Below are 27,687 nucleotides of genomic sequence, written 5' to 3'. Positions count from 1 at the left end.
AAAAGTTTAAAGTTCTGAAATCAAGGCTATTCAAAAGGAGGTTGTTCCCCTTTGCTGCAGTAACAGCCTCTACTCTTCTGAAAAGGCTTTACACTAGATGTTGGAACATTGCTGTGAAGATTTTATGGCACTGAACCACAAGAACAGAGTTCCTCCACTTCACAACCCAATACTGGACAGCTTTAGGCTTCTCTAGCCAATGCTTGGCATTGAGCATGGTGACCTTAAGCTTATCTGCGGCTGCTCCAGAGAGTTTCATTTCTATCGCCAGGGCTTTTCTTTGGAGATCATGCAAGCCGTGTGTGCACAATTGAACGCCTGTGTCAGCAATGGGTGTGCCTTTAATAGCTGGATTCACTAATTAGAAAGGGTGTCTGGACACTTTTGGACATACAGTGTATGAGATGTCTCTGTGCCCCAAGCACCCGGGGGGGCTTTACTGTCTTAGTCAAGTGTGGTCCTCTGATATATTTTCCGTCGCTGGTGCTTTGGAGACTTTGAAGATTCACTCTTGGGAGGCCAAACTGGTTTTACTAATTGTATATCCTGGTCCATGGTAAAGGGTTTCTTTGGGGAGTCAGTTTGAGGGGGCCACACTAAAGAAACTTTATTTGGGTTTTTGGGTGTTTGATCAGTTTTTTCATTTAATTTAGATACTTCTTTTTCAAACATGTCTGATACAGAACTGACGCTGCTTTGTGAAAGAGAATATCTCCAGTCAAGTCCTTCAGCATTCCTTAAATTCCTGGCATTCAGTAAATCTTTGTGAGATCCTTGTCCAAATCCTTCCCCAAAATTTCCTTTAGATTTGAAGAGCTGTTTATAATGGGGTGAGCAGTATAGGTGTCCGTGGAGAGAGACATAGTTTCCAAGGCTGTTGGATAAATGGCTTGATTATTTGAAAGACAAAACATATTCACATATTTGACCACAGCTCTCAAATGTCATCCTGCATATCACTTCTAATCATTTATAAGACAGCTATTTAAGTATCTATTGCAAAATATCTGTGTAGGGCCACACAATTTTAATGTTCCTCAAAGTAAATGTAACCTACGGGCTTGCTGAAGACACCACGTTTGGAGAGAACAATTAGTTAAAGTGTTACAACACATTTGTAATGTATATGAATTGTTATTATGTAAATGCATAGATGCATATTTCAACTATTTACTAATTCATATGGTTGTTTCACATTCTAAATTGTAAACATAACATGACATACCTTAATTTATTGTTGCAGTGTTCACAGGAGAAACAGGATTTATGGAACTTCTTTTTGTCTGCTATCAGGCCTTCCATGGGGTACACTCTCTTCCGACACGCTGTGCACATCTCCGACTTTGGAACTCGAATCTGACAAAAGAAAGACAGGAATTCAATTCTACACAATTCAGTTTACTTTCTTTGTGATTCATGATATACAGTACTGTGGAAAAGGTTTAGGCACCTGAGAAAATTAAGTTTTAAAACATGTTTCACTGGCAGTAAATGCTTATTTGCACAGAAGACCACTAATATTAGAATACATACAAATAATGTTAATACAGTAAGAAGTGATTTTATGTATGTCAATGTGTTTAACCATTTTCAAACCTCTCCTTGTGGCAGCCCAGTATTAATTGTGGTTGTCATTTAACACCTTATTTGGCCCAATGAATCCATCATTATGTTTAATCAAGTGTTCTGTTGTTGGAATTGAATAAATCTGAGATAGCTTTCTTGAGAAGAAATCTGGAGTTAAACTTTGCTCCCCAAACTAGTTCACAAGATATCTTATTACATTTTACTGTATTTATTTTTGTTTGTATTTATTCTAATGATGAATGGTGTTTATACAAATAAAACACCCTTAATGCTAAGATAAATGGTTTAAAACAATGTGCTTAGGTGCCTAAGATTTTTGCACAGTACTTCAACTTCACAAAGCCTTAGGCATCCATAATGTGCTGAATAGTTTGGAAATAATTTAAATAACATACACCTTAAGCAATTTAAAGCCATGACACAAAATATGTGTACAAATGTGTTTGTGAAGTATTTGGAATTTATGCCCATATAGGAAAAAAATCTTACAGTATATAAGATGAGTTTACTTAAAATGATATGTCAAGACAAAATCTTAAAAAGCCCATATCTTGGATTTTATTTTTTTCCCTTTTTCCCTTGAGGTCCACATATAATGTTTATGTGGTTTTATGTTGCAAAAATAGCCATAGTTCAATTTTACCTGACCTTTTTCCAACCCCTCTTTATCCCCCGAAATGAAGGTGGGGCTAACCTGCTGCGGACTGATTAGGCAGATATTTGTAAATATGTATTGTTTTTTGTCACATCACAGAAACAATGTGTTTTGCAGCTTAGTTGCCATATATGGGGAGTGAATGATATGATTTAAAACTTTTACAATGTTTACATACTGCATCAAAGTTGGGGGAAACTCCATTTCCATGATATGGGTCCTTCAAACTTTATAAAGTGATAATTTTATATAATGTGCTGCTCTTCATTCATTAATTTATTCATTCTTCACTGGAACAACAGATCATGCAATTATCACAATACAACAAAAACAATATGCTGTCTAAAAAGCTGTTCTGTTGCATGCAAACTGAGTATTAGTCTCATTTTCAAAACACTGAAATAAGTAGTTGCTAGATGTTATTTTTTTCTGAGTGTACTCCCACCAGGAAATCATGCAAAGGGGACGGAGGTCATTCAAAGGGTCACTTAATATTAATACTCCGGGTAAATGAAATGTTATGCTAATGTATTTCACAGTTACAAATTGCCACATGATTTCAGTTTCCTGTATCTGCCTTTAAGTCAGAACACACAAACACACATAAAACAAAAATACCATGTTTCATTGAAACCAATGCACCATATCCAATCTAGGCATGCGAGGACACACTGTGAAAAGTTTGTTTACTGGCAATCACAAAAATATGCAGTTTAAGGCGCATAAGGACACACACGCAATATGAATAGGTTTAGCCACTGTTGTCTGGTAGAGAAAGCATTTGCTCTGCTTCGGCTTACAGTTAGTTTCCAATCCCATCATACAGTGAAAGCATGTTTACCAGTCTCAGCAAGTTCCTTTTGGTTTAACAGCCACTTAGGTTCTCTCACCTGAGACGCTGTAGCCCAGGCTTTTGAACACACTCTCACTTTCAGTCCACGTCTTGTGGAAATTCTTCAGCAGTTCTTCAGCAGAGGCCTCAGGTGATACCGTCGCCTCTGGGGTCTTTTTCTTCACAGCGTCGGCATAAGAGAATGGAGCAGGTTGTGTGAAAATGCTCTCTGAATGCCTAGATATGGTTGTGGTGCTTCTTGTTCCACTTATCTCTGTGCCAAATTCATCAACAGTGGAGAAATGCTCTCTGATGGTTTGTGTCTCTGAAAAGCCTGATGGGTCGACCGACTTCTCCAGTTTTACTTCTTTGCGCAGAGGCAGAGGGGAGGTCTGCTGGGAGCTTGCCTGAGATGCGTGTTGAGGCTCGCGCTTTGAACCTTCAGATGCAATTTCACTCACTCTTGACGCCTGCTCCTCCTGTTTGTTTTTTTGTTCTTTGATAGAGGAACTTTGCTCACCCATTTCAAAAACATTTTTAATAACCTTGATGTTGAAAGCCGCAGTATCCTCTTGTTGACTTGCTTTCTTCTCTGCGTCTGGCTCTGGGTCTTGTGTTTTACTGCCAGGCCTTTCTGGGATGTCAGTAGACTCTTTCCCACCTACCTTTTTCTCTTGTGTCTCAAAATTGTTGACCAGTCCAGGCAAGTCAACCTTGGGCAGATTCCTTTTTTCTTTCTCTGGCACTTCAGTCTCAGCTTCCTCTGTGGATAGACCTAAATGCTCAAGGATATCAATGGGATGTTTTTCTACGAATGTTTTATTTACCTCAACTTTTTGAGCCTCCTCAAAGAACCCTCTCTCCTCTCTAACTGATGCTGTCACCACTTCTGACACAACTACTCCTGAAGATTCTGTGTCTTTATACTCCTCCAGAACCTTTGAGTCCACAGAAGGCTTTGAATCAATTTTGATCTGTCGATGAAATAAGGCTGGAGTTTCCACAATTTCAGACTTCTTACTGGCAACCAGCACAGGATGAGGCATGGGATCAGGTGAGGATCCACGTGAGAGTTTAGCTGTGGCTTCTCTGAGCCTTGTCAGACTGTCAGCTCTGGCCAGAGTGGGTGATGGAGAGGCTCTGCTTAAGCGAGATGTGGGTGTTTCGGATCTGCGTGGTGGAGGAGTAGGTGGCTTTGGTGGAGGTGATGGCGCTACTCTCTGTGGTGAGTCAGTTCTTCTTGTAGACTCAATTGTGATGAATGTGGGAGAGGGGGAGCGCTTTCTTATCAAAGGCGATGGCGCTCTGAGTTCAGGAGGTTTAATGCTCTTCTCCTGCTGTTTGCGGCTTTTGTGAGTGGCTTTTTTCTCCTCTACTGCTTTCTTTTGCGTTTCAACCTTTTTAGAGCCAATGGTGATCTTTGAAATCCTTTGTGTAGCTCTGCCTGAAACCAATTTTTCAGATGTAGCCTCACATTCATGCTTTTCGATAGCAGCATTTCCTTCTAAGTGCATTAGTTTTGCTTCAACAAGATTTTGCACATGAGTAACAATCTCTTTGAGTTTCTGCATGTTATGCTCATCTGCTGCTTCTTCCAAATCATGGCTTTCCTCTGGCTCAATAAGCCACTCTGGGATTTCACTGAGTAAAGTCTTCACACACTTGGAGTCCATTTTTTCTTCAGCTTCCAGCAACTCTGTAATACGAGACAGCAACTTCTGAGCTTCTGCACATCTTTGTGATGTCTCTGTGCTCTCTGCTGAGGTCTTGGCAGGCTCCCTTTGTGCTGGCTTCTCTGACACTTTTATTGGAACATTTCTGCTTTTGTCTTTTGATTTGTCAAGAATCTGCTGGCTGCCCTCTTCCTCTTCCTTTTTAGGGGGAGCCTTGACCTGCTTTTGAGATTTCACAGCTGCACCCTGTTGCTGCAAACTCTGCTGGACTTCACTCTCAATGATGACCTCTTTGAGGACCTCAGTGTGCTCCCCCTGAATTGTTTTGTGTGCCTGCACCACAGTGATCTCCTCCTTTTTATGATTAGATGTTAAGACTGGACGTTTTGCCACTGAGGGGGAAACAGGTGCAGCAGTAACGGTATTACTTTGTGTTGCACCATGAGCTTGATGAACTGCTTCTTTATCTTTCTTAGGTTTAGCTCTCCTCTTCTTCTTTGGTGTGGCAGGGGTCTCCTCAGCCTTTTGCTTGGTCTGTCTTTCCACCTTATTCTCTGTCTCACTGAGTTTTCTTTCTTTGCTTTCTTTCACCTGGACATCCTCCTGTGTGACTTTCATACCTTGAGCTTGATCTGCTGGCTTTTTTTCTGGGCCCTCATCTTTGCTGCTCTTGCTGCCTTTCTTTCTGTCAGATTTCTGATTTTTTGGCTCAGATTCTGTATTTTTACTGTCTGTGTTCACCTTTGCTGATTTGGCCTGATCAGGGGAACTTTTTCTTTGGCCTTTGGTTGCAGAGATATCAATTTTCTTACTTTCCTCTGTCTTAGTTTTTTCAGACGTTTGAATATTTGTGTGTTTCCCGACGGCATCCGCCTCACTGTTCACAGAAACATTTTCAGATACAATTTGCTTATCTTCTGCTTCACTGACGCACTGTTTCGTCGGTACCTTGGCAGAATCCTGTGCAGTACTGCTAACAACCATTTGCGACTGTGTAACAGAGGTAGAGGTCACCTGTTGAATACTGGTTGTCATGGACCGGTACTTTTTCTTCTTTTTAGATGAGGTGGATGTGGTCTGCTGCTGAACTGAAGTGGCTTGGGATGTCTGATTAGAGATAATGGGCTGTTTAGCTGGGGAAATAATGGCAGATTCAGAAGGAGATTTCTCATTTGTGGTGGAGATCAAAGACTTGCTTGGGGGAACATCTGAGAGAGTGGCATGCTTGCATGAATCATATGATTCTGTGTCTGATTTGGCTTTGGTCACAGTTTTTTCAGCTTTCTCTTGAGCGAAATCAAATGATATGCCCTGCACAGATTGTGCTGTGCTCGTGCCTTCTGAGGAAAGTATTTCAAGTGCTGAGCTGACTGACTCATGCATGTGAATTTCAAAAGCCGGGGAGTTGGGTGGTGTGCAGCTCTCCCCCCTCTGCTGTCTGTATTTCTGCTCTGATTTTATTAATGGAGTTTTGAATTTACTTATTGGGGATTTGCTTGGTGGTGGAGAGGCTGGTGGGGTCAAACTTATGGGAAGAACATCCTTCTTAGGAGGGCGTGGAGACTCGGGTGGCTGCACTGAAACGGTGGACTGGATCTCGGATGAGATCACAGTGGATGAGACTGATGAAACGGTATTTTGTGTCTGTGCTTTGCTGATTTTCTCCTCTGTATCACGGCTTGTAGTCACTTGTGCAGTCGTTTGGGCCTGCATATCCAGCTTGTTAAACTGCACAGCTGGCTCTAGCTTTGGCACTTTACACAGAGCAGGGGCTTTGACCGGTTTAACTGTTAATTTGGTAGGTTTGGCTGGTATTGTGTTGGGAATGAGGTCTAGCTCCTGCTGAGAGGGAGGAGGGGGAAGAAACTCTTGTTCCGTTTCACAGGCAGGAGGAGGAGTAGGTGGAGGAGGTAAATGATCAAGATCTGATTTCACTGGGTCACTGAGAGGTGGAGGTGGAGGAGTGGGTGGAGGAGGAAGGTCATTATCACCTCTGATGAGAGGAGGAGGGGTAGAGAAGAAAAGGGTGTCATAATCTGGAGGAGGAGAGGGAGGGAGGGGGAAGTCAGACTCTGGCAATGGAGGAGTGTTTGGTGGGGGTGGTACGCAAACCTCCTGCTGTCTGTCTTTGGTTTTATCTAATCTGATTATGCCTTTGCTGTTTGTTTTGAGGTTGCGGAATTCTGTTTTTAAAGTTTTAACCCCGTGGGTCTGAACTATTGTTTTGTGTTCTACCACGGTGGTCTTTGACGCCTGTGTGTTTGTTGTGATTTGAGCCGTAAGCATGTTTTTCTCTTCTCCGCTTTGCATTGATTTAGTGGTTACAAGCTTCTGTACATTCCTCTGTGACTCGCTGCCTTTGGTGAGATTTTTCACTGCGGTGGCAGGTCTCTGTGTCTGGATCTCTTGCTGCGAGGGAGATGGGGTTTTACCTTTGGGGACCTTAACCTTTCTTATCGGTTCTCTCCTGGGGATCTTTGGGCTTGCTCGCTGTGCTGTTTCTAGCAGGCATTTTATTGTTCCTTTAACATCCCCTTTTATCACCTCCTCTTTCTCTGACTGAACCTGTTCTTGTGTGTCATACAGTGCTTTTATTGACAGCTTCACATCGCCCTCTGTGCTGGGTCTGCGTTGCATTCTGGGAGATGAGGAAGGTTCCAGTAAGAGCTGAATTGTTCCTTTGACATCTCCCTGGACTCCGATCTCTTGCTGGTAAACCTTTTTCTCATTAGAAGCCTCTTGCAGACTCTGCAAAGCTGTATGAATGTTTCCCTTTACAATCTCTTCTTTCTCCACCTCTCTCACTGCTTGCTTGGCTTCCTCTAGAGATTTTAATGTACCTTTGATGTCACCTGGAACTAAATCTTCAATAACAATATCAACTTTGGTGGTAGCTGAGTCTTTCAGTGATTTTAGTGCTCCTTTGATGTCACCAGGGACTATTTCAGGCTTTTCCACCTCTTTAGGCTGCTTTTGGGCATCCTCAAGAGATTTGAGGGCAGTAGGGATGTCACCTTTAACAATCTCCTCTTTCTCTAAAATGACCGACTGATTTATGGACTGTGTCAGTGAGTCCAGAGTGGCTCTTAAATCACCTCCCACTATCTCTTCTTTCTGGAGATGCTCAAATGAGACAGGGGGCTCTGTCATGAAAACCCTTACTGCGTTATGAACATCACCGGGCACAATATCTTCCCTGTCCACCAGGCGACAGATTTGAGCCTGATTATGTATAAGGCTTAGTTTTGTTCCTTTAACATCCCCACAAATAATTTCCTCTTTTTGTATTATACATTTTTCATCCTCGTCTGGCTCTACCTGGAGCTGTTTTAGGTAGTCCAGAGCTCCTGACTCAATACAGGTTGAATAAAAGTTCACATTTCCTTTTTCTGTGTCATGCACCTTAATTTTAACAAGCTCTTCCGTGTCTGGATTATACAGTTTTTGTAGACAGCCTTGTACATTGCCTTTGATTACATCTTCTTTTTCAATGGTGGTGCCCTCTTGTTTATTGAAAAGAGAATATATAGTCATGCGAATGTCTCCTTTCTCATCCTCCTGAATAAGGATGCCATGCTTGCCTGTGTTTTCCTCTTTCAGCAGATTGTTTATGGCTTCTTGAATGTCACCGCAAATTATTTCCTCTTTCTCCACATTGGTGCCAGTCTGCTGGTGGAACAGCTGTTGCACTGTAGTACTGATATTGCCTCTCTCTTGTGCTTCTATAATAATTCCTTTCTCTCTTGTCTCTTGTCTATTGAGGAGGTTCATCATGATGTTCGGCAAGTCTCCTTTGATGATTTCTTCCTTCTGAATCTCTGGAGCCTCTTTATTCATCAGATTGTACTTAGCCATGCGCACATCCCCAATTTCATCAGTCTCTATAATAACACCTTTGGATTCTACCATTCTTTGACTGTATAACTCATTTAGGGTTTCTTTGATACTTTTGCCAATTATTTCAGTTTTTTCAACATCGCTCTCATTGAAGTCAGGTAATGGAGTTGTTTCAAATAGCCAAGTGGTTGTTTTCACATCTGCCTTGGGTATTTCTTCACGAGCAACCTCCTTAATCTCCCTGTTCTCTTGGATGTGATCGAGTGGATTTTTCTCAAACAACCACACAGAGTGTTTTACATCTCCCTTTACTTGTTCTTGCATAATGACTGTGTCCATCTTGTCTTCCGAGTCTTCATCATGGATCTGATCAATAGCGTGAGTCTCAAACATCCATTTAGCTGCCCTAACATCTCCTTTATGTATCTCACTCATGCTAACAGTGCGAACTAACTTCTGTGACGTTGAGTCAGATTCAAAACGCTGTTTGTTTGCCTTGACATCACCCCCTCTTATGTCTTCAACAGTTTTAAAAGAGCTTTTACTGTCGTCAGCATTCTTGTCAAGAGGTTGGGTTTCAAATCTCCACCTAGCAGAACTGACATCACCTTTTTGAATATCTTCTTCAGTAACAGCTTTAATAAGGTAGACCTCATCTGTGTCTCTAATGGAATCAAGAGGCTTTGTTTCAAACAACCAGCGGGCACCCACAACATCCCCTTTCAGTATCTCTTCTTTAGTGAGTGTGGTAACCTCATGGTAGTGTCCCTCTTTGTCCTGGATGGCATAAAGTGGCTGAGTTTCAAACATCATGGCATAATTTCTAACATCTCCTTTCTCCTCTTCCTCACGGATGATTTTCTGCAGTTTTTTTATTTCTGACACAGAGGAGACCTCCTGTATTTTATCTAATGAATAGGTCTCAAAAATGAAACGACCCTTGTCAACGTTGCCACCCTGAACATCTGTCACTGTGCGTGCCTCCTTTAGTTCATGTGGGTTCTCACGGATCTCATCTATGGGCTGGTTTTCGAAGAGCCATTTGCAGTTTCCAACATTTCCTTTTTGAATGTCCTCAGCCTGGGCGGTCTTCAGTTGGCGCATGAATTCCTCAGAGGTTGAGGTTATAACATCAGACGACTGAGTTTCAAATATGTGTTTCATGCGAGATACATCTCCAGACTGGATATCAATCTCAGTCACTCGCTTAAAAACTTCCTCCCCACTGATGCTGTCGAGGTTCTCTGTTTCGAAGAGGAAGCGGGCCATGCGCACATCTTTTCCCTGAATATCTTCTTGTTTTACAGTGGATGCTTTTAGCACAGTCTCTGAGTCATCTCGGATGGTATCGAGGGCCTGAGTTTCAAAGAGCCAGGTGCAAGTTTTCACATCACCTTTATGAACCTCATTAGTTTCATTTTCATTCTTGAGCTCAACCTTTTCATAGAGTGCATCCATTGGCTTGGTTTCAAATAGCCACTTACAGGTTTTAACATCACCTTTCACTATTTCAGTTGTCTCCTTAGTAACACACTCGTCATCTTCAATATTGCTGAAGTATTTGATGGCGTCAAGAGGCTGGGTCTCAAAAAGCCATTTTGCTGTTTTGACATCACCTGACTCAACCTCCTGCTGAGTGATGCCCTTAATGACTTGGAATTTGGTTATACTTTCATCAAACTGGTCAATAGGGTGGGTTTCAAACATCCACATACAGCTCTTGACATCCCCTTTGACAATCTCCTCACGTCGTACAGTTTTCACTTCATGATAGTGACCTGAGCTGTCTTGCATGGCATATAATGGTGTGGCTTCAAAGAGATCTTTGTTCGATTTGACAGAGCCTTTGGTCACACCTTCAACTTGAATCCTTTGATTTTCATCATATATGCTCAGATCATATGTTTCAAAGATTTGCTTATAGTTTGTTACATCCACTTTTTCAATATCCTCTACATTCACTGTTTTTGCTATTTTCTTTTCCTCCTCCCTGATTTGTTCTAGAGGCTGGCTCTCAAACACCCACTTCTGGTGTCTAACATCTCCCCTCTCCTCCTCAGCTGTCACCCTTTTTTTAAGCTTCCCCACCTCTGCAAGATCCTTCAACTCATCTTTTGGAGCAGCTTCAAAAAAGAGTCTGGCAGATTGAACGTCTCCTCCAATAATTTCCTCCGTGTTGACAGGTCTGGCATTTGAGTCATCCTTTAATGTGTCCATGGGCTGAGTCTCAAACACCCAGCAATTCTTGCGTACATCACCTTTGTAAGTTTCTTCATCTGTTTGTTCAGTATTGACCATTTTCATAATATCTTTCTTTTCCTCTCTGATATCTTCAAGTTTCTGGTTCTCGAATAGCCACTTTTGGTGTCTAACATCTCCTTTCTCTTGTTCAGAGGTCACTGCTTTCTTCAGCTTGCCCACTGCACCATCCTCATTTTGGATGGTCCCTAGGGCCTGATTCTCAAATACCCATCTCTGATGTCTTACATCCCCCCTCTCTTCCTCTGAGGCCACCCGTTTCTTCAGCTTTCCCACCTCTGGCAATTCTTTCAATTCATCTAATGGTGCTGTTTCAAACAGATGTCTTACAGATCGTACATCACCTCCAATGATCTCCTCAGTCGTAACTGGTCTGGAGTTTGAATCATCTTTCAATGTGTCCATGGGCTGGGTCTCAAATACCATACAGTGTTTGCGGACATCAGCCCCAATGATCTCCTCTTTCTGTTGCCGATGTATTCTTTCCCACTCCTCATTTATTGAATCAAGTCGTTTTGTCTCAAACAACCACCTACCCCTTTTCACATCACCTTGCTTATTGTCTTCCATGGAAATACTAGAGATTAGTCTAACCTGAGAAAGGTCTTTGTCAATCTGGTCAAGGGGCTGTGTCTCAAAAAGCCACCGTGACGATTTGATGTCACCTTTCTCTGTCTCTTCTCTGCGGACAGAAGTGATTTCCACCAAATTGCCTGAGTGCTCCCTCAACACGCACATACACTGAGTCTCGAAAATCCAAACGATTATCTTCACATCAACTTTGATCTCTTCCATGACAGACTTCAGACTCAGAAGGTGCTTTTCATCCATGGTTTCCGTGTCACCCAGAGAATCCATCTCCTGGTTTTCAAACATGTACCGCATAGATCTCACATTACCCCTGGTTGCCTCTTGTGTGAAGACAACCTCCTTGGTTTGCTCATCCTCCCCATGCATCTTATTCAGGGAGTCCATTGGCTTTGTTTCAAACAGCCAAGCTGCCGTGCGAACATCTTTTTTACCTACTTCATCATAAGAATGCTTCTTTGCAGTATAACTACTATTTGTCCCTAACATATCCATGGATTGAGTCTCGAACATCAAAGCAGTGTTCCTCACATCACCTCCAGCTATGATTTCCTGTTGAACTATCTTTCTGCTGTCCTCATCATCATCTGAAGAGTCCTTAATGCAGTCCAGGGGTTTATTCTCAAACATCCAACGCATGGACTGCACTTCCCCTCTGAGGATCTCGTCCCATTCCAGATATTCTCTTTCCGGGCTCCTGTTAGGGCTGCTCCCGCTGTGCTCAAAATGGTATGCAGCCTCCTGCACATCCCCTATCTCCTCATCCCCGTCCATCTCATTAACCTCATTGTAGAAATCTCGCTCCAAGTCTTTCCTGACATCAGGGTGAATGTGCTTGCACAGACGCTTTAGTTCTAGTAGCTCTCTCTGTTTAAAGTATTGCTCTTTGTTGATGGTATGCTTTATTGGCTGTGTTGGTTCAAAGGGTTCTGGGAAACCTGTGTCCTCAGAAGTTTCCTCCAGTAGGTCTGGCGGTGGTGGGGGCAGATAATCCAAGTCCTCATCATTGGTAGCAGTCATAAATCCTGGGTACTCTGCCTCAGCTCCTGCAGCTCCTACTGTATCCTTTGATGTGCCAGATATCTCACTCTTGAAGGCTTGGTGGGATACATTTACATCTGAAGCCCACTGTGAACTGGTGATGTCACGTTCAATCTTTTTTTAGGGGAGAGAAAATTTGGTTGCATCATTCAACATAGCTCTCTGGTCCAACTTTTATCTCAGTGAAAATGTCTGATAAGATATAACCAATTTTGATATAATCAATTTTGAGAAGGACATCACTTTTTGGAATTGGATGTTCAAAGCTCATCAACATATCTCAAACCCCCTTTCAGATTAGAATCTTGACTTTCATAATTGATACAGAGAGTGGATTTACATAAAGGAAAATGGAATGTAAGAAAATGGAGAGCCTATCAGTGCTAAGAAGGTTTGTAACAAGTACTCTTGCATGGCTCTAAAAAAAGCTGCTATACAGCATAGTAACTAAGCATATTCTCTGTAGACACTGTATCAGCCCGAACTTCATAGTTATGCAGTATCCCAAAAGCACATTGGACTGAGAAAAACAATCACCACAAAATCATTACCTTAATTTTCTTACTTGGAGCAGCTTCCTCAATTGTTTTCTCGAAGTGCTGCGCCAGTTCCTTAGCTGAGAGTTTTGGGTAGTACTCTTCTTCTTCTGAAATCATTCAGATGATAAATTTAAAAAGTCTTCATAAGGATACTTAAAATGCAAAGTACTGCAGTCAAGAACAGTGGAATGAGTCTATAAATGATGGATTGGATAATCTCACCATTATGATTCTCAACACTTGAGGCCACTCCATGGTGGACACTCAAATCATGTGAAACCTGTGAAAAGGACACATATAATTATGGACAAGACAACTGTTTCAAATAAATTAAATAAAAATCCTATGCAAAAAGTCACTGTTTTCACTACTGACCCATGAACAGTCCTTCCTTTAGAATTTTCTGACTTAGAATACAAAGTAGTTACTCATTTTGCTTGTAAAAGCTCTCCCCCAGATTTGTAGTGTCACTTTCATTACAAATGGTTTCACTGCTTCACCGAATTGGGTAGGTCCTTTGCAAAGTTTGCTGGCAAATCACTAAATCTACTTGCAGTGTGGCTTGTTAAGCTGGAGAAGGTAATTCAAAGCTAGCAAAGAGGAACCTTGGGCATTAAATCTATACATGATGTCTAACCAGATGTAACCCTCTGTCTCAAAAGGGTCCCATAGGAGTCTGACAGATTAACAGTAGACGCTGACATTTAGCATACGACTATCTCATTAGGTATCACTTTCATGTGCCATGGTAGCAGAAAGAAAAAATAAATTACATTACGGCTCTTTCAGCGCCTCAGAAATGTAAATTAGAGCCCTGTGATTGCCTGTGTAGCTTCATTATGCTGCCTGTGTGGGTTAGTCGTTAAAGGGGCTGGCTGAGGGCATCTGTACCCTTTCATCGTGTTGGGCTTCTCCTCTTCTGATTCCGCGCCTTACTGACAGCTCCGATGAGTTTGACACTTCCTGTGCAATGGAATACAGAGTCATGAGCTGAGCTGGAAGTACATGCAATGGCAAGAAAACATGTAAGAAAACATTTACACCTACAATCCTTCTCTAACAGTCATATGACAATTTTTAGATATGCTCCCTCGACAAAATATTCACATCTCTCTAAAAAAAAGGAAAACCTAGTCTCCACACCCGCCAACACACGCATACAGTCATTTGCAATAGTTTGGGTGCCCCTGGTCAACTGATGTTTTGTTGAATTTCTAAATTTTTATAAGTACACATCCTCTACAGAGCACACACTTCTGCACATTTTAATGCATAATTACAGTTTAATTGCTGAATTTGACAAAATGGGAAAAACTCAGCAAATAAATAGAAATTATGCGCTAAAATTATAGAACTTGCAGAAAAATGCCAGGAAATTTCAAGCGTCTTTCTCTTAGAGAATGTTTTAACTAATGAGAAAATCAACAAAACGCATAATTTGACAAGGGGTGTATAACCTATCACACACTAGGGATGCATGATCGGAATCAGCCAAGATCAGACTCAGCAGATCTGTGCAATTAATTTTGAGGTAAGTACTGAGTGCTGTATATAAATGCTTCTGTTACATCCATACCAAAATATCATATCATAATTACATATGACTTATTGTGCAGCCAGTTAGCTCTTGCTTTTGATGTAGCACATTTTTAATTCATTCTATTTAAATAGGCAAGTGAGTTTTCTTTTACATATTTAAAATACCTGCTTAATAATGTTATTTGTATTGTGACATTGACTAGGAGACAGCATTGGAAATGTGCTCAGGTTTTCATTTAGTCCACATGGTATGAGCTTTGAGTTAAAAAAAAAAGAGTTATAAAAATCAGCTAATTTGGCCATAAAGCAATACGAATCGGCAATCAAAAATCATAATCGGTGCACCTCCAATAGACTCTCTCTCTCTTGCTCTCTCTCCCTCTCTCTCTCTCTCTCTTGCTCTCTCAAACAGTCTACTTAACAGACACTTGCAGTAACTCCTACTCTATCATTTTAGGCAAGATTAATTAATGTTCAAACAGTATGCGTCATCAAGAACAGTGGAGAACACCCTTTAATAATGAGAGGCACACTGCAGTGAAATCATGCTAATGTGAATGAATTCAGCATTCTTAATGTCTCTACATCAGCCTGCTCAGCTGGCTGAGGAAAGGATAAATGGTATCACTTGTTTTGCATGTTTATTATTGTTGTTGTAGTGATTTTTGTTTTAAGATTTGTATATTGTTAGGCTAAAGGGCACTCTCAATGAATACCAAGCTCAAAGGTCTGTGAGTTAGCACATGCACTGATGTAGACACCTTTTCCCCTAGAGCTTAAATGGGTAGAATTTACACATAGGGCAAAGCAAACAACACAAGCTGGAGAAATGCAGACATTTCGAGCTGAAATCCCAAAACACTTTAGCTCCTGTTGTTGGCTTTGTAAAATAATGGAAGTGAGAGCAGCTCTCCAGTCCTCCTCTCTCGTTCAGTATTCAGCCTCATCTTTTCTCCGTGGCTGCATCAGTCCCTGCAGGGGGGAACGAGGCATGCAGGGAGAGGCACTGGTATGGATGGATGGGCTGGATTGGATTTGGATTGGCAGGCTAGGATTATACAGGCTTTGGCTCAGATGAATCTGCTTTTCCATTCTTTCTCTCACTGCTAGTCGTCTGGTATTCGTGCAGGTGCTGTGTGCATGCAGTTAGCGTTTATGAATACTAAAGAACTGCAGAAATCTGCGTGTGAGGTGCAACACTATGATAATGAGATAATCTAAGCAGACTTTATTCCAGAGAAATGTTACTGTGGTTAAAATTAGCGTTCCTAATTACAGTCCTGAAAATCCCTCAGACGTTGTGTAGTCATTCTGTTATCGGAGTCATGCCCATGTTAGGAACTCAAATCAAAAATCAAAATCAAGTTAAGTCACGTTTATTGTCACATCACATTAACACAGGTGTGAAGGTGAGTGAAAATATTAGGTGCGTAGCCCCCTTAAATACAAAAATATATATACAATATATTCAACATATATATGTAGGTCTAAGATGATTTCTCTGTGGTAAAAACTGAGTTTTTGAAAATCACTGCTATTATGCCAAGTGGTAAACAACAACTCTAAACCTGATACATTTTTCTGTACGAACGGAAAACATTTTCTCTCTGAACGAGCGCACACCCTTTGAATTATAATGTCATTAAGGAGTCAAATGGTGAATTCTGCTACACGCAAACTAACACTGCTGTGCACTGACTTGACATCAGAACATTGGCAAACTCGCCAAAATACATCACGCAAGCAAGCAAGCATTCTCAAACGTAGTAGTTAAGTTGCTTTGGCAGTAGTAGGGTACAGTTTGAGTAGCTGATGTTGATATATAATAGTGTATGAAGATACATAATACTGTGTGTGGTAACACTACTCAGACTTGAACGCTGACGTAACCATGGTATAAACATGTTATGGCAGATGTCACATTCATGGCAGATTTTGTTCAGCAGGGTGACCTGTCATGTTACTATTACTGGTAATCAGAATCAGAATCAAGCTTTATTGGCCAGGTATGCTTACACATAAAAGGAATTTGTCATGATATCATGACAAATTCCTTGTATTATCATGATAGATGCCATAATGTTATGACAGCTTAGATTACATCCTCTTATTTGCTAAGCCTACTCTAGTTAGTTGTCATGACAGCAAACATTAAAATATCTGTCATGACATTTAATGGTAATGGTAACAAGACCATGACCGGTATATGGCATGGTTATGTCAATGGTATGAGGCAGGGGTCAAGTGAAGTGTTACTGTTTAATAGCAGATTTACTTTTGCGTGATGTCACACAATGCACAGGTCTGTAAGCTTGCTTGTAACGTGTATCTAGCATTATTTGTATTTCAATTACTTAATGAGGGTCCATTGACGTTCTGGTAAAACCTCGTTCATTTTTCCCACAGAGATCCAGAGTTCCTGCTATGGGCACGATACCGACTACAGAATGACACACGACTTCAGTTTTCAATGCTATGCACATTTTTGCATTTTCCTCCTATAGACATCTGAACCAGCCAAGCAGACGCTTGTTAATTAATGAGTTGAATCAGGTATGCTCAATGAAGCAAAATCCAAAATTGTGCATAGTGTGAGGGGTGCCAGGACTGGGATTGGTAACTAGCATTTGAATCAGGGTGTGGGTTTAGACTTGGGCTTAGGTTTAGGGGTTAATAACAGTGAAAAAACTTTTTTCTTTCATTGCGGGTAGTCTCTGCACTCTTTGCAAGGGATACTTGCATGCTATTAGAAATCTACTAATTACCTGCATGGATCTGTGTGTGTAGTGGAACTGTGTGGCTGTGTGTGTGGAAGAAAGCTCTTCACTTTCAAACTGTCTCCGAATGCTGGCCAATCCTCCAGGCAGAGAGCAAACCTCAGCTTCCTCCAGGACCTGACGGAGAGAGGGAGAGAGATTGACACATTAGCTCTCACACCTCAGCACCACTCATAAACCAAGTTTTTAAGAGGGTCAGAGCAGGTGTGAATATGAGAACACACTCATCCCCCGTTCCATTATCCTTGTTCTCTCTTTTCATAACAGTACATATGACTGCATTATTTTTCATTCACTGTCAAGCTACTAATTCACACATATCTAACAGTACTCACAGTCTCAAACACACACGCACAAAACATGTATACATACACACTCATACCCACACACCACACACTGCAGTTCAGCCCAGCAGTGAACTGACAGGCATAAAGGCATAAGGGTGATGAGTGTGAAGAGTAGCCTGTAGGGGGCAGAGGTAGCATGTAGTGCCATCTAGTAATACCATTGAGTGACTTCTCAGGGGAGCGGAGGAGGGAAGGATTGAGAGAGAGTGGGTGTCAGCTTTCTGTAGAGGTGTTGAACTCATACAGGTCAGCTATCATCACATTTCACTCCCAAACCATGACAAAGCCGGTTCACGCTGACCCTGCTCTGAATGAGGCCTGGGACTGGTGGTCTTCGGGCTTTAGAACAGTGCCCAAACCCCTGTCTCTGGAACGTCACAGGCAAATTGTAATAGAGTCAAATGAATTTGCCCAAAAGGGAAAAATGCTCTAGAGCACACAGTATTTCTGCCAACAGTTACACATTTACAAGTTCGTTGGGATTTTGGCCATGTACAGATTTAAGGTAGGAAAAAATCTTTCATCTGCATATTGAACTGCTTTTCAGATTTATAATCTAAATTCTCTAAATCTCTCTCTCTCTCTCTCTCTCTCTCTCTCTCTCTCTCTCTCTCTCTCTCTCTCTCTCTTGCTCGCTTTCTCCTTCCTCTCCCTCTCTCCCTCTAAGCAAAGGTGAAATCAAAAACACTTCAGTTTCCTTTGTTGCTGGATTTGCAAAGCCATCAATTACTGCTAAAATCAATGAGCTGGAAATCGTACCTGAATTTGCGAACAAAAGGAAGGAAATAATACCCTTTTAACACGGTGTAAATGTAGAACATGAAAAACAACCACATCTTACAGACTATTCTTTATAACCTCTTTCATTCATGAGCCGACTAAATAGATCCAGTATGTGCGTCAGTCTGTTGACACTATACTTCACACTGTTAATGCCATCTGGATTTGCAGTAGGTTCCACTTGGTTCAGCTATAACTGCTATTTTGAGCTCAATCTTGAGAAAAAATTGTCATGATTTCAATATCTTGCATTTGTAAACATTTGTAAACATGTTTGCATTGTAGAAATGTTCACAAAATCATCCCAACACATGTTACATTGTCACTTAAAAAAAGAACCCAATTCCTCTATGATTATCTCCTTGTGTTGTAAAAATGTTGTATTACAAAGTGAACTATGTAATTACTGGCAAGTTTCTATAGTTTGAAGCATAATCCTAAAAAACACTTTAAATGCTGTACTGTGCAATAATGTGCAGCTACCTTTCGTTTATTGAATTTACAGCCATTAAATGCAAGTTCTATATTTTTCAATAATATTTTTCTCGTCAGGAAAAAAAGACAAATCTACACAGAAATAAAACAAAATATTATACAAAATTTTTCAATAATTTTATTGCAGGGGTAACTGCAGTTTGGTGATTTTCCTTGTCAAACACACCTGAGTCATCAGTTAATTGTCAGTTTATTTAGTAGGCTTGGGAAATCATCAAACTCTGCTGGACACTGGCCCTTAGTTCCCCACCACAATTTTTTTTGTCCACTTTTTGCTTTCACTACAGCGTCATTTCTTTTCAGGAGACTTGCTTTCATTTTTCCAAAGAAATTTGCAGTGATATTCTTCCACACCTCTAAAGTTCAGTCTTAGTCATCATCCAAATAATCCCAAATGCAAATTTAGAATCATCAGTCCGTTAAAAAGGTGCAGTAATTTAGCGAACATCTCCTCACGGTTTGCTAGCTGTCTGTTCTTTGTGCACACTGGAAAAAAATCTGGTGTTTGTACAGAGCCCTGGCTCTGTAAATGGGAAATAAAGAAAGTGGCTTGGAGCCACACAACACACAACAGTATTCCAGCCAATCAGCAACAGGGAGTGTTCGTGCTTGTGAACAGGACAAGGGGGAGAGGAAGAGCTACATGCTGAACTCCATGCGTTGTAAAGAAGGAGAGATGACCGAGAAACAGCCAAAGAGGAGAAGATCTGAAGAACCAAGATTGAGAAAGAAGTTCTTAGATCAGGCAAGAGTGTTTCAACAGTGGAGAGACCTCTGAAAGTTGACAAGGCTGAAGTTGGCTTCCTATTCACATTTTCCAGTTCCAACCTAAATCGTGCACCAGTTCTATTCTGTCACCTGAAGGTAGCTGCTGCACCATTTAAGGTGGACTGGGTAGATTTGAACAAGAAGTGGAGGTGCCAGAATGTAACTGCTGCACTATTTAAGGTGGAACAAGAAAACAGCAGCAATTGTAGTGACAATTTAGTTACATTAGTTACATTACTTGCTGTGTCATTGTTCACTCTAACGTTGTCATGATGTTTGTCTGTACAACATTTGCGAAATATTTTATGGCCATGAAGATCTAAAAAAAAAACAACTTTGCTAGCCCAGTGTTGTCCGCCTTGGCAATACACATCCACGAATTAGGGGGGGTTTCTAAAGAAGCACTGAAGGGAGGGGTGTATTTGTTTTGCTGTCAAGTTCAAATATCAGCAATTATTCTCCAGAATTGTATACTCCACCTCGAAGTACACATCCCTTCAGACCCACAGCCTTGATTTATTTTCTTGATGGACAGAAACACTTGTGGTTGTTTTCAGATCTGAAGCAAAGAATAGAGCTTAATTTTCTTCTGTCTCTCGAAGATGAAAGCTTTTGGTACGTTTTATCTGATGGTGATAGGTTTGGTCTCCCAGATTTTGCAGGCTCGTTACGAGTGCCATGTTGTCTGAATCTTGTAATTGTTCTTTGAAGTCCAGTTTTTGAAATTCTGAGAAATTAAATAAATGAAGGGAGGTGTCTGACATCTGCACAGTACCGTATGTGTACCCAGACCTTTGTATACGTATGTGTAGCTATGAAGTGTATACATTATGTGCTTTAGTGTGTTTATGCATAGGTAATATACATATGTTAACTTACCCCGCTGGAGAAGCCTGGGGCATCCTGCTTGGAGACTGCAGCCTGGTACATGGCCATGCGTTTTTTGAGAGGGATAGGTTCAGAGTGAGGCCTGCTCCCCTGCTTCTCTGCCCCCTCACGATTACCAGGCCTGGATACCACCACCACACTGCTTGCAGCTATACATAAACAAAAAAAATAACACACTTTAACGGAAACAGGCCACTCTGACAGCCAACTATATACCACAATAGAATTAAGACATTACATGTTTTTCATATAATTTGAGTCCTTTGCCTGGGTTCAATTCCCCGGCTGGGTGCCCAGGGTCCTTTCTGTGTGGAGTTTGCATGTTCTTCCCGTGTCTGCGTGGTTTTCCTCCGGGTGCTCCGGTTTCCTCCCACAGTCCAAAGACATGCAGTCAGGCTAATTGGACATGCTAAATTGCCCCTAGGTGTGAGTGTGTGAGTGAATGTATATGTCTGTCTGTCTGTCCTGGGATGGACTGGTGACCTGTCCAGGCTGTATCCTGCCTTCCATCCAATGACTGCTGGGATAGGCTCCAGCTTCCCCCGCGACCCAGAAGGATAAGCGGCATAGAAGTGTGTGTGTGTGCTGTAAAGTTCCTGCTCACTGCATCATTTTAATGGTGAAGAAGTTTCTGTTCTGAAAGACTGGTTTGCAGCAGAGCTGCAAATGCACAGCCCTCAATTTTCTGGATATGTTTTTAGCAGCAAGGGACTGCAGATGGTACATGGAACTAATAAAAAAAACTTGATCATAATAATATTTAAACAACAATCAACTAGGCTCGTTAGATTTTAATTATGCTATTTGTTAAAAAAAACACCAGAATCGGAAGACTCATTCCATAAAAAATAACAGCCTGCTAATGACCCCATGATACAGTTACATAACATCCTGTACTTGTACTGTGTAAGCTGAAAAATTGCATAAGCACTCATCAAAAACAGAAGCCACTTTTTTTTTAAATATAGCTACAGACCATACAAGGAGCTCCTATTCATAGAGACTGGGATGCTGGAAGTTATCCTCATGTTATGCATTTATCAAAGGTCACTGTTCGGAGGGTAAGGCACATCCATGTTTACCTGGACAAAATAGCGTAGTGATTTTTCACTCTACACCACAGGGTGCAGATGCTAAAACTAGTTCAGACAGCAGACTGTTTGTTAGCCTTGTCTTACAGGATCACCTGCTACCTCTGTGTTGTTAGAGCATGAAGTCACTCTGTTACTCCATCCAGACTATCCATAGCCAGCAAGGCATTCATACAGGATGATGCCAGACTGAAAAAGAACTTCAATGAATCAAGACAGTCCCCTTATACTGGAGCATCATTCAAATCAATTACACACGCTCGTCTCACTGGCAGCCCAATTAAACATGGTAGAATATGGATTTATGTTTCTCCGCCTATCGTAAAACATTGTTAAGATAATGAGCTGCTGGCAGCACAGAAATTCTATACCTGTGAGGATGAACACACACGCACACATACCAGAGCTTTCTCATTACCTAAGGAGAGTGCACACTGCATCTGAGCCCAGCCAGTTTGCCTGCTTATGTTTGCTCTTTCGTACATGCACAGTGCAAAAAGAAAAATGCCTCATTTGTGCTAATGTGAGCAATATCATGAGCCAACGGTCTTGACTTACTGAGTAATTAAGGTGTCAATAAACGACATTTGTGATCTGTCATAGCTATAAAACAGAGCACAGTTTTGCAATTCATGTAATTCTATTCTAAATGCGCAAAGTAACAACATTGTTTATTTTTATACAGAATCTATGTTTAGCTGTGTAAACGTTTCAGTCCTCAAACAATGCTCTTTTTCCTCAAATAGCACTGGAAATCTTGAAAGGATTCAGCCATGCACCAAAATAGGACAGTCAACCGCCATAACAAGATATAACAACCCTAATTAAAATAAATCACCATGGCATGAGCGTGAAAAACAAATATTTCGATATTTTAGACAAGTCTGCTCTCATTTGCAGAGCCAAAAAAAAGGACAGCAGAGTTGACAACAGGATATGTGCAAAAGCATCTTTCTGAAACAGCAACTAATTAAAATGTTCAATTGACACAAAGCCATTATTAATGACATGTTAAAAGCGATGCATAATTAGGGTGCTCCAGTTTTAATAATGAACTTGCCACAAGATTTCTTTCTCCCTCAAGAGGCAGCTTTAAACAAATCTTTTCCTGTGGATATATCTACGCACGCATTGTTAGGAGTGCATATTGTGAATTAAAGCCTGGCTGGATATTGACTATATGCATTTCAATCAGAACTAATCCAATTATATTCCAATCTCCTATGCATTACAGACAGTAATGCATGTACTAGCCACAGCAGCAAGCTGGCACTATCTGAATAAATTAAGTAGTGAGCAAAACCTTTAACATTCAATTATTGACACTATCTGAATCATTCAGAACAGAGTTCAGGAAAAATGAGGAGCACCTCGGGATTTTACATATTCAGCTCCGACTGCTAACAAGTCCAATCAACATCTGCATTTTTAAATGACGTAAAAATGACAATACAAGCAAGTGTTGCCACTCTTGAACACATGCTGGGCCTCTGCTTTGTGTGATATTGTTTTGGTATTCCTATTTTTTTTTTCAGATTACTGGATCCCTCAATAGCAATTGCAAACGGGTTACATCACGCTCACTCTGCATGACATAAATAAGGACGTGGAGAGTCTTTGAAAATAGCTCACTAAAGTCAGAACACAACTCTTAAATACAGGCTACACAGAGCTTGAATCACATGATATGCGGTTGGGAGTCTCGTTGGTAGAATATGGCCTCCTTGGGCCCAGACCCGTCTCTGACCCTATTTTAGCCCCACTGGAATGGGGGGCATGTTAATGTAAACCAATCAAGCTGTCAGGAGGAATGAGCCTAAGCCACAGCGCGCCCTGAAATAAGTATGGTTAATGCTACTTGCATGCATTAAATGCCTTTAAATGCTACTGTGGGTGATACTTTTGCCAAATTCTTTGATATGTTCTTTATGTCTGATAGAGGTTTGTTTTGCAGTGTACATTGGTGCTCATGATGGTTCAGATTGATCAACATCTGACACGAAAAGGGGTTGAAATGTGTCAACGGTTCTGGGCTATCTTGTGACGAGTTATGTTCAGTCGAGAGCTCGCATGACAGGAAAGTGAAGTAATCTAGGCGCCAAGTACCTGCAAAAATAAATCAGTCTTATTTTAAACCAGTATGGCCAGAAGGGTCAGGTTTCCAAGGGAGAACAGCAGCGAGAGAGCCTGACAGAGGTTAAAACTGAAAGTCTGCGAAAGTGAACTCTGGGTCATTCAGTTTTTAAATGTGGCTAATTAAATACCATTTAAGTAAGCTGAAAGCAAAGGCACTGACATCACATAGTGCTTACAGTAAATTGGTCTGAAAAAAACTGTACAAAAACATTACTTACCATGAATAAGAAAAGTTGGCTTCTACCATGGTGATAATTACACTGAGAACATGCTGTTGTTCAAAAATTGCATTTCAGATTTCATATTTCAGTCTGCTGTGAAAAGCCAGTTATGGTGCACAACCACCAATCTCACAGCTATAATCTCAAAAAGCTAAAAAAGGATAAAGGACAGACCAAAAACAGAGTAAAAATATTCTCATCGGTGACTTCAAAGCCCTCAAATCTCTTTTATATGATCAAAAAATTCACTTGTACTACACTACATACTTTGCCAGGGTAATCAAGAAAGCCATCCATTTCACATGGTTAAATTATTACATCTGACAATCCTTTAATATTAAAGTATCTGTGGCTAAACAATTATGGTGTACATTCCCACACTGATATTCAGATCTAGTTCTAGACTAAAAGGCTGTTTAATACAGAATTTGACACTTTGAGCGTATCTAAGACAAAGCATATTCTGAATATTCTTAAAAGCATAACGCTGCTGTCGGAAGAAAACCTCATATCTCCATTTTTGTTGTTTTGCAGTTTTTGACATAATTTTAAAAAGCCTGTTGCTCTTTACATTGTTTGTAAATGGCCCAAAATGACTTGAAAAAAAGTCGGGTTCTATTGGCTTACATTAAAAGTAAAGTAGGTTTTTTACTTCTCCTATAAAGTTTCCATTTTGGAGATACAAGGTTTTCTTCCGACAGCACTGATAAACAGAAATGAGGCTTAATTTATGCAGAATTCAGAAAATGGCTCAGTATGCGACAGTTTAGATGGGTAAGAAATAATGCCAATGTAATACCAGTAATGCAAATCACTAAACCGAAAAAAAATGTTATGAAATAAAATTTTGTATCAACAAAGTTGTTTAAAGTAACTTGTTAGGTTATGGTAAGTAATGGAATCCGCATCCTCAGCAGCCTTGTTGCCCTTTATCTACTGAAAACACCTGCAAAATTTTCCACTCTCCTTGAGCACTAGGAAATGGAGCAATGCATCAGCTCCCACTGGACCTTCCATACCACAGAAGGAGGCACCTCAATCAATAAACACTTTGCCTAATAACATGACTTCTACTCCAAACAGCTACAACAAAGTGCTACCTGTCTTTGCCACCCTGAACATAAAAAATAAAAAAAGTTGTTCCTATAATTGCCTATTACACCATTCAAGACCAAACACAAATGGATCATTCACTGGGAGGAACCCAACTCACCAACTAAGTGTAGCTCTAGCTCTAATGGAGGAGGGCGAAGTGTGATAGAACTCCACGGATTGGGCCAGTAATGCTCGGCCTGGCCTGCAGGTTGCCTGACGTGCCAGCAGTCGTGACAGTCCTCCCGTGGTGGTGGAGACCAGCTCCTCCAGCAGCCTCACTATGTTAACTGGAAAGCTGAGGGACAGCTGGTTTTATTTCCAAACCCTCCTCTCCCCTGCCCTCCCAATCCCGCGTACTGCCACTAAGGCTTTTTTTAGAGGCTTTCATGCCTTCCATGCTGAGTTCCAGAAATCCACTTCCCTGGACTTCCTGAGGCCTCAGAGACCCTCCCTTTCTACAATAAATCACCATTCTTCATTCCATCATTACATATGACATTATGCTAAGGATTGAGGATTTGACTAAGAAACCTGACTTCTGCACTTCAAAATATCAAAATAGGTCAAAGCTATGAATTATAAATATTGCCAAGACAGCATATGTCAGAATGAAGAATACTGAAAGGTCCAGTGAAGTCTTCTGTCCATAACATTTCTCCCTGCAGGAGATGAAGGATAGTAGCAAACTGTTGATCAGTGCTTCATCCTTCATGCTCTGACTCATCGACACAAACTGCATCCTTTATTTCAGTTTCTTCATGATCTTCTGGACTATAAATTACACCTCAAGAGTCATAAGTATGTCTGGTTATTGCTTTGCTCACTTCAGTAACACAGCAGAGAGTCTAGCTACATCTGAAGAGTTCTTTTATGTTGGCTTTCAAAACTATCTTTCTGTTTCAACACCAAAACATAAAGCTGCCTCCCCCAAAACACAGCTTAAAGGCTAACAAGATGCTGGAATGCGGGGCATGGGACAAGCTTAAGGGAGGAGTGGGTTTGAGGCCTTTAAACTGGGTCACTGCAGCAGTGAAGGGGTCTGAGGGGGTTCAAATAGTGCAGTAGAGACACCTGAGGCCTATGGAGAGAGTGTGTGAGAAAGAGAGAGAGAGCGAGAGAAAGAGAGAGAGAGAATCAGTCGTCCTTTTAGTCTCAGCTGGACGTCAGGCAGCCTAGACTATCCTGTTCAAACCCCCAAAGGAGAGGGATGAGGCTGCATGAGTTAGTCAGTAATGCAGCAGGATCCAGCAGTCTAGCATAGAGTTAAACGACACCATCTCGCAGCTTCCCAAGCCAGGCTGTCACCTGTGCTCCGAAATAAGCCAGGCGTCTTCCCACTCCACATCAACAGCAATGCCAGGAAAGTCTCAGAGCAAGATGATCCAAAATCCCCCCTCTGAGTACCTTCTACTGCCACCTCTGAACACCTGCTACCTATGTGCAACATCAGAGGAGAGGAAATGAGTGTGTGAAAGACAGGAGTGCAGAAGAATAAGGAAAGGAGACAAAGTGAAACTGAAAATGCTTGTGTTAAGAAGACATACAGTACAACATGTAGGTAACTGGACAGCAACACATTTATTTGTTGTTTTGCCAATAACAAAACTGAATTTGAAGTGAGACGTTGAAGCGCAGAATGTCAGTTTTTTTTTCTTTGCACACGTGTTAATTACTTCAACACTAAGCACAATATCCCACATACAGCACCCCGCTTAATGTGAATGTTTCAGCTGATATTATCTTTCTCAGTTGTTATCTCAATGTAATAGTATTATTTAATGGTATTTCACACCTGTATTTAGTGAGCTAAACCTAATACACCAACATAAATAATTGGACAAAGGAAAATGTTTTAATGTTTTTAGTCTCAAATGTTTGAAATGGATGGCATTTATTTATCACTTTGCTGACAAATACTCCAACTTAATTGAATTAAAGAGATAATGAGTTGAAGTTTGAAGCACAGAATGTCAGTTTTAATTTGATGATATTTACATTAGGTACACCATAAACTAATCACATCACATTTGAAACATACCTCCCTGTTTCACAGAACCATAGATAACTGGACAAATGAAAAATGTAAATTAAACAATTTAATCTGCTATGTTGTTCAGTTACGGATTGCTGATTTGTTTTGTATTGATTTTTTTTTGTATTTAGTTGCTGCCTGAAATGTGTGCCTGATAAACATTGCTTCAACACTCTGGAATTCTCCTTTGCGTGGACTGTAAGTGTTCGCTGTAACTTGGCCTTTCTACTCTTAAGGTTTACCAGCGGAGGCTTACCATCTCTACGCTGAACCCTCTGAGGTCACACTGGTGTATTTTTCTCTTTATGGTCTTTGACATATCCACGTCTCTGCCTACATGCTGGAGTGTTCTTGACCAGATGAGCATTTTTTTTCTTCATCATTAAAAGCATTCTTTGGTGTTTTACTATTGTGGTCGTTTTGTGAGGTTGTTTGTGACCGCTTATATTATATTAGTATATAATTTATGTTAGCCGATTATATTAGCAATTCATTAATCTACCAATT

At 40.9% G+C, this 27,687-nt stretch overlaps 1 protein-coding gene across 2 annotated transcripts; it reads right to left on the bottom strand.

Moving 5' to 3' along the window:
- Positions 1-549: 549 nt before the first annotated feature.
- Positions 550-25,442, bottom strand: xirp2b (xin actin binding repeat containing 2b). 2 transcript variants are annotated; one of them, XM_036567482.1, is made up of 9 exons: positions 25,267-25,442; positions 20,597-20,754; positions 17,316-17,444; positions 13,903-13,974; positions 13,234-13,291; positions 13,024-13,118; positions 3,133-12,586; positions 1,226-1,356; positions 550-874 (listed from the first exon to the last, which is right to left on the bottom strand). In XM_036567482.1, the coding sequence occupies exons 2-8, from the start codon at positions 20,651-20,653 to the stop codon at positions 1,265-1,267; spliced, it is 9,957 nt and encodes a 3,318-aa protein (XP_036423375.1). In that variant the 5' UTR covers positions 20,654-20,754; positions 25,267-25,442; the 3' UTR covers positions 550-874; positions 1,226-1,264. The 2 variants fall into 2 exon arrangements, with proteins under 2 accessions (XP_036423375.1, XP_036423384.1); XM_036567491.1 differs by having other exon boundaries at positions 13,024-13,115.
- Between the last annotated feature and the right edge of the window lie 2,245 nt (positions 25,443-27,687).

Source organism: Colossoma macropomum, unplaced genomic scaffold (assembly GCF_904425465.1).
Source record: "Colossoma macropomum unplaced genomic scaffold, Colossoma_macropomum, whole genome shotgun sequence".
NCBI classification, from domain to species: domain Eukaryota; kingdom Metazoa; phylum Chordata; class Actinopteri; order Characiformes; family Serrasalmidae; genus Colossoma; species Colossoma macropomum.
Note: the sequence above shows the minus strand (reverse complement) of the source record. Positions and strands in the feature narration are given on the sequence as shown.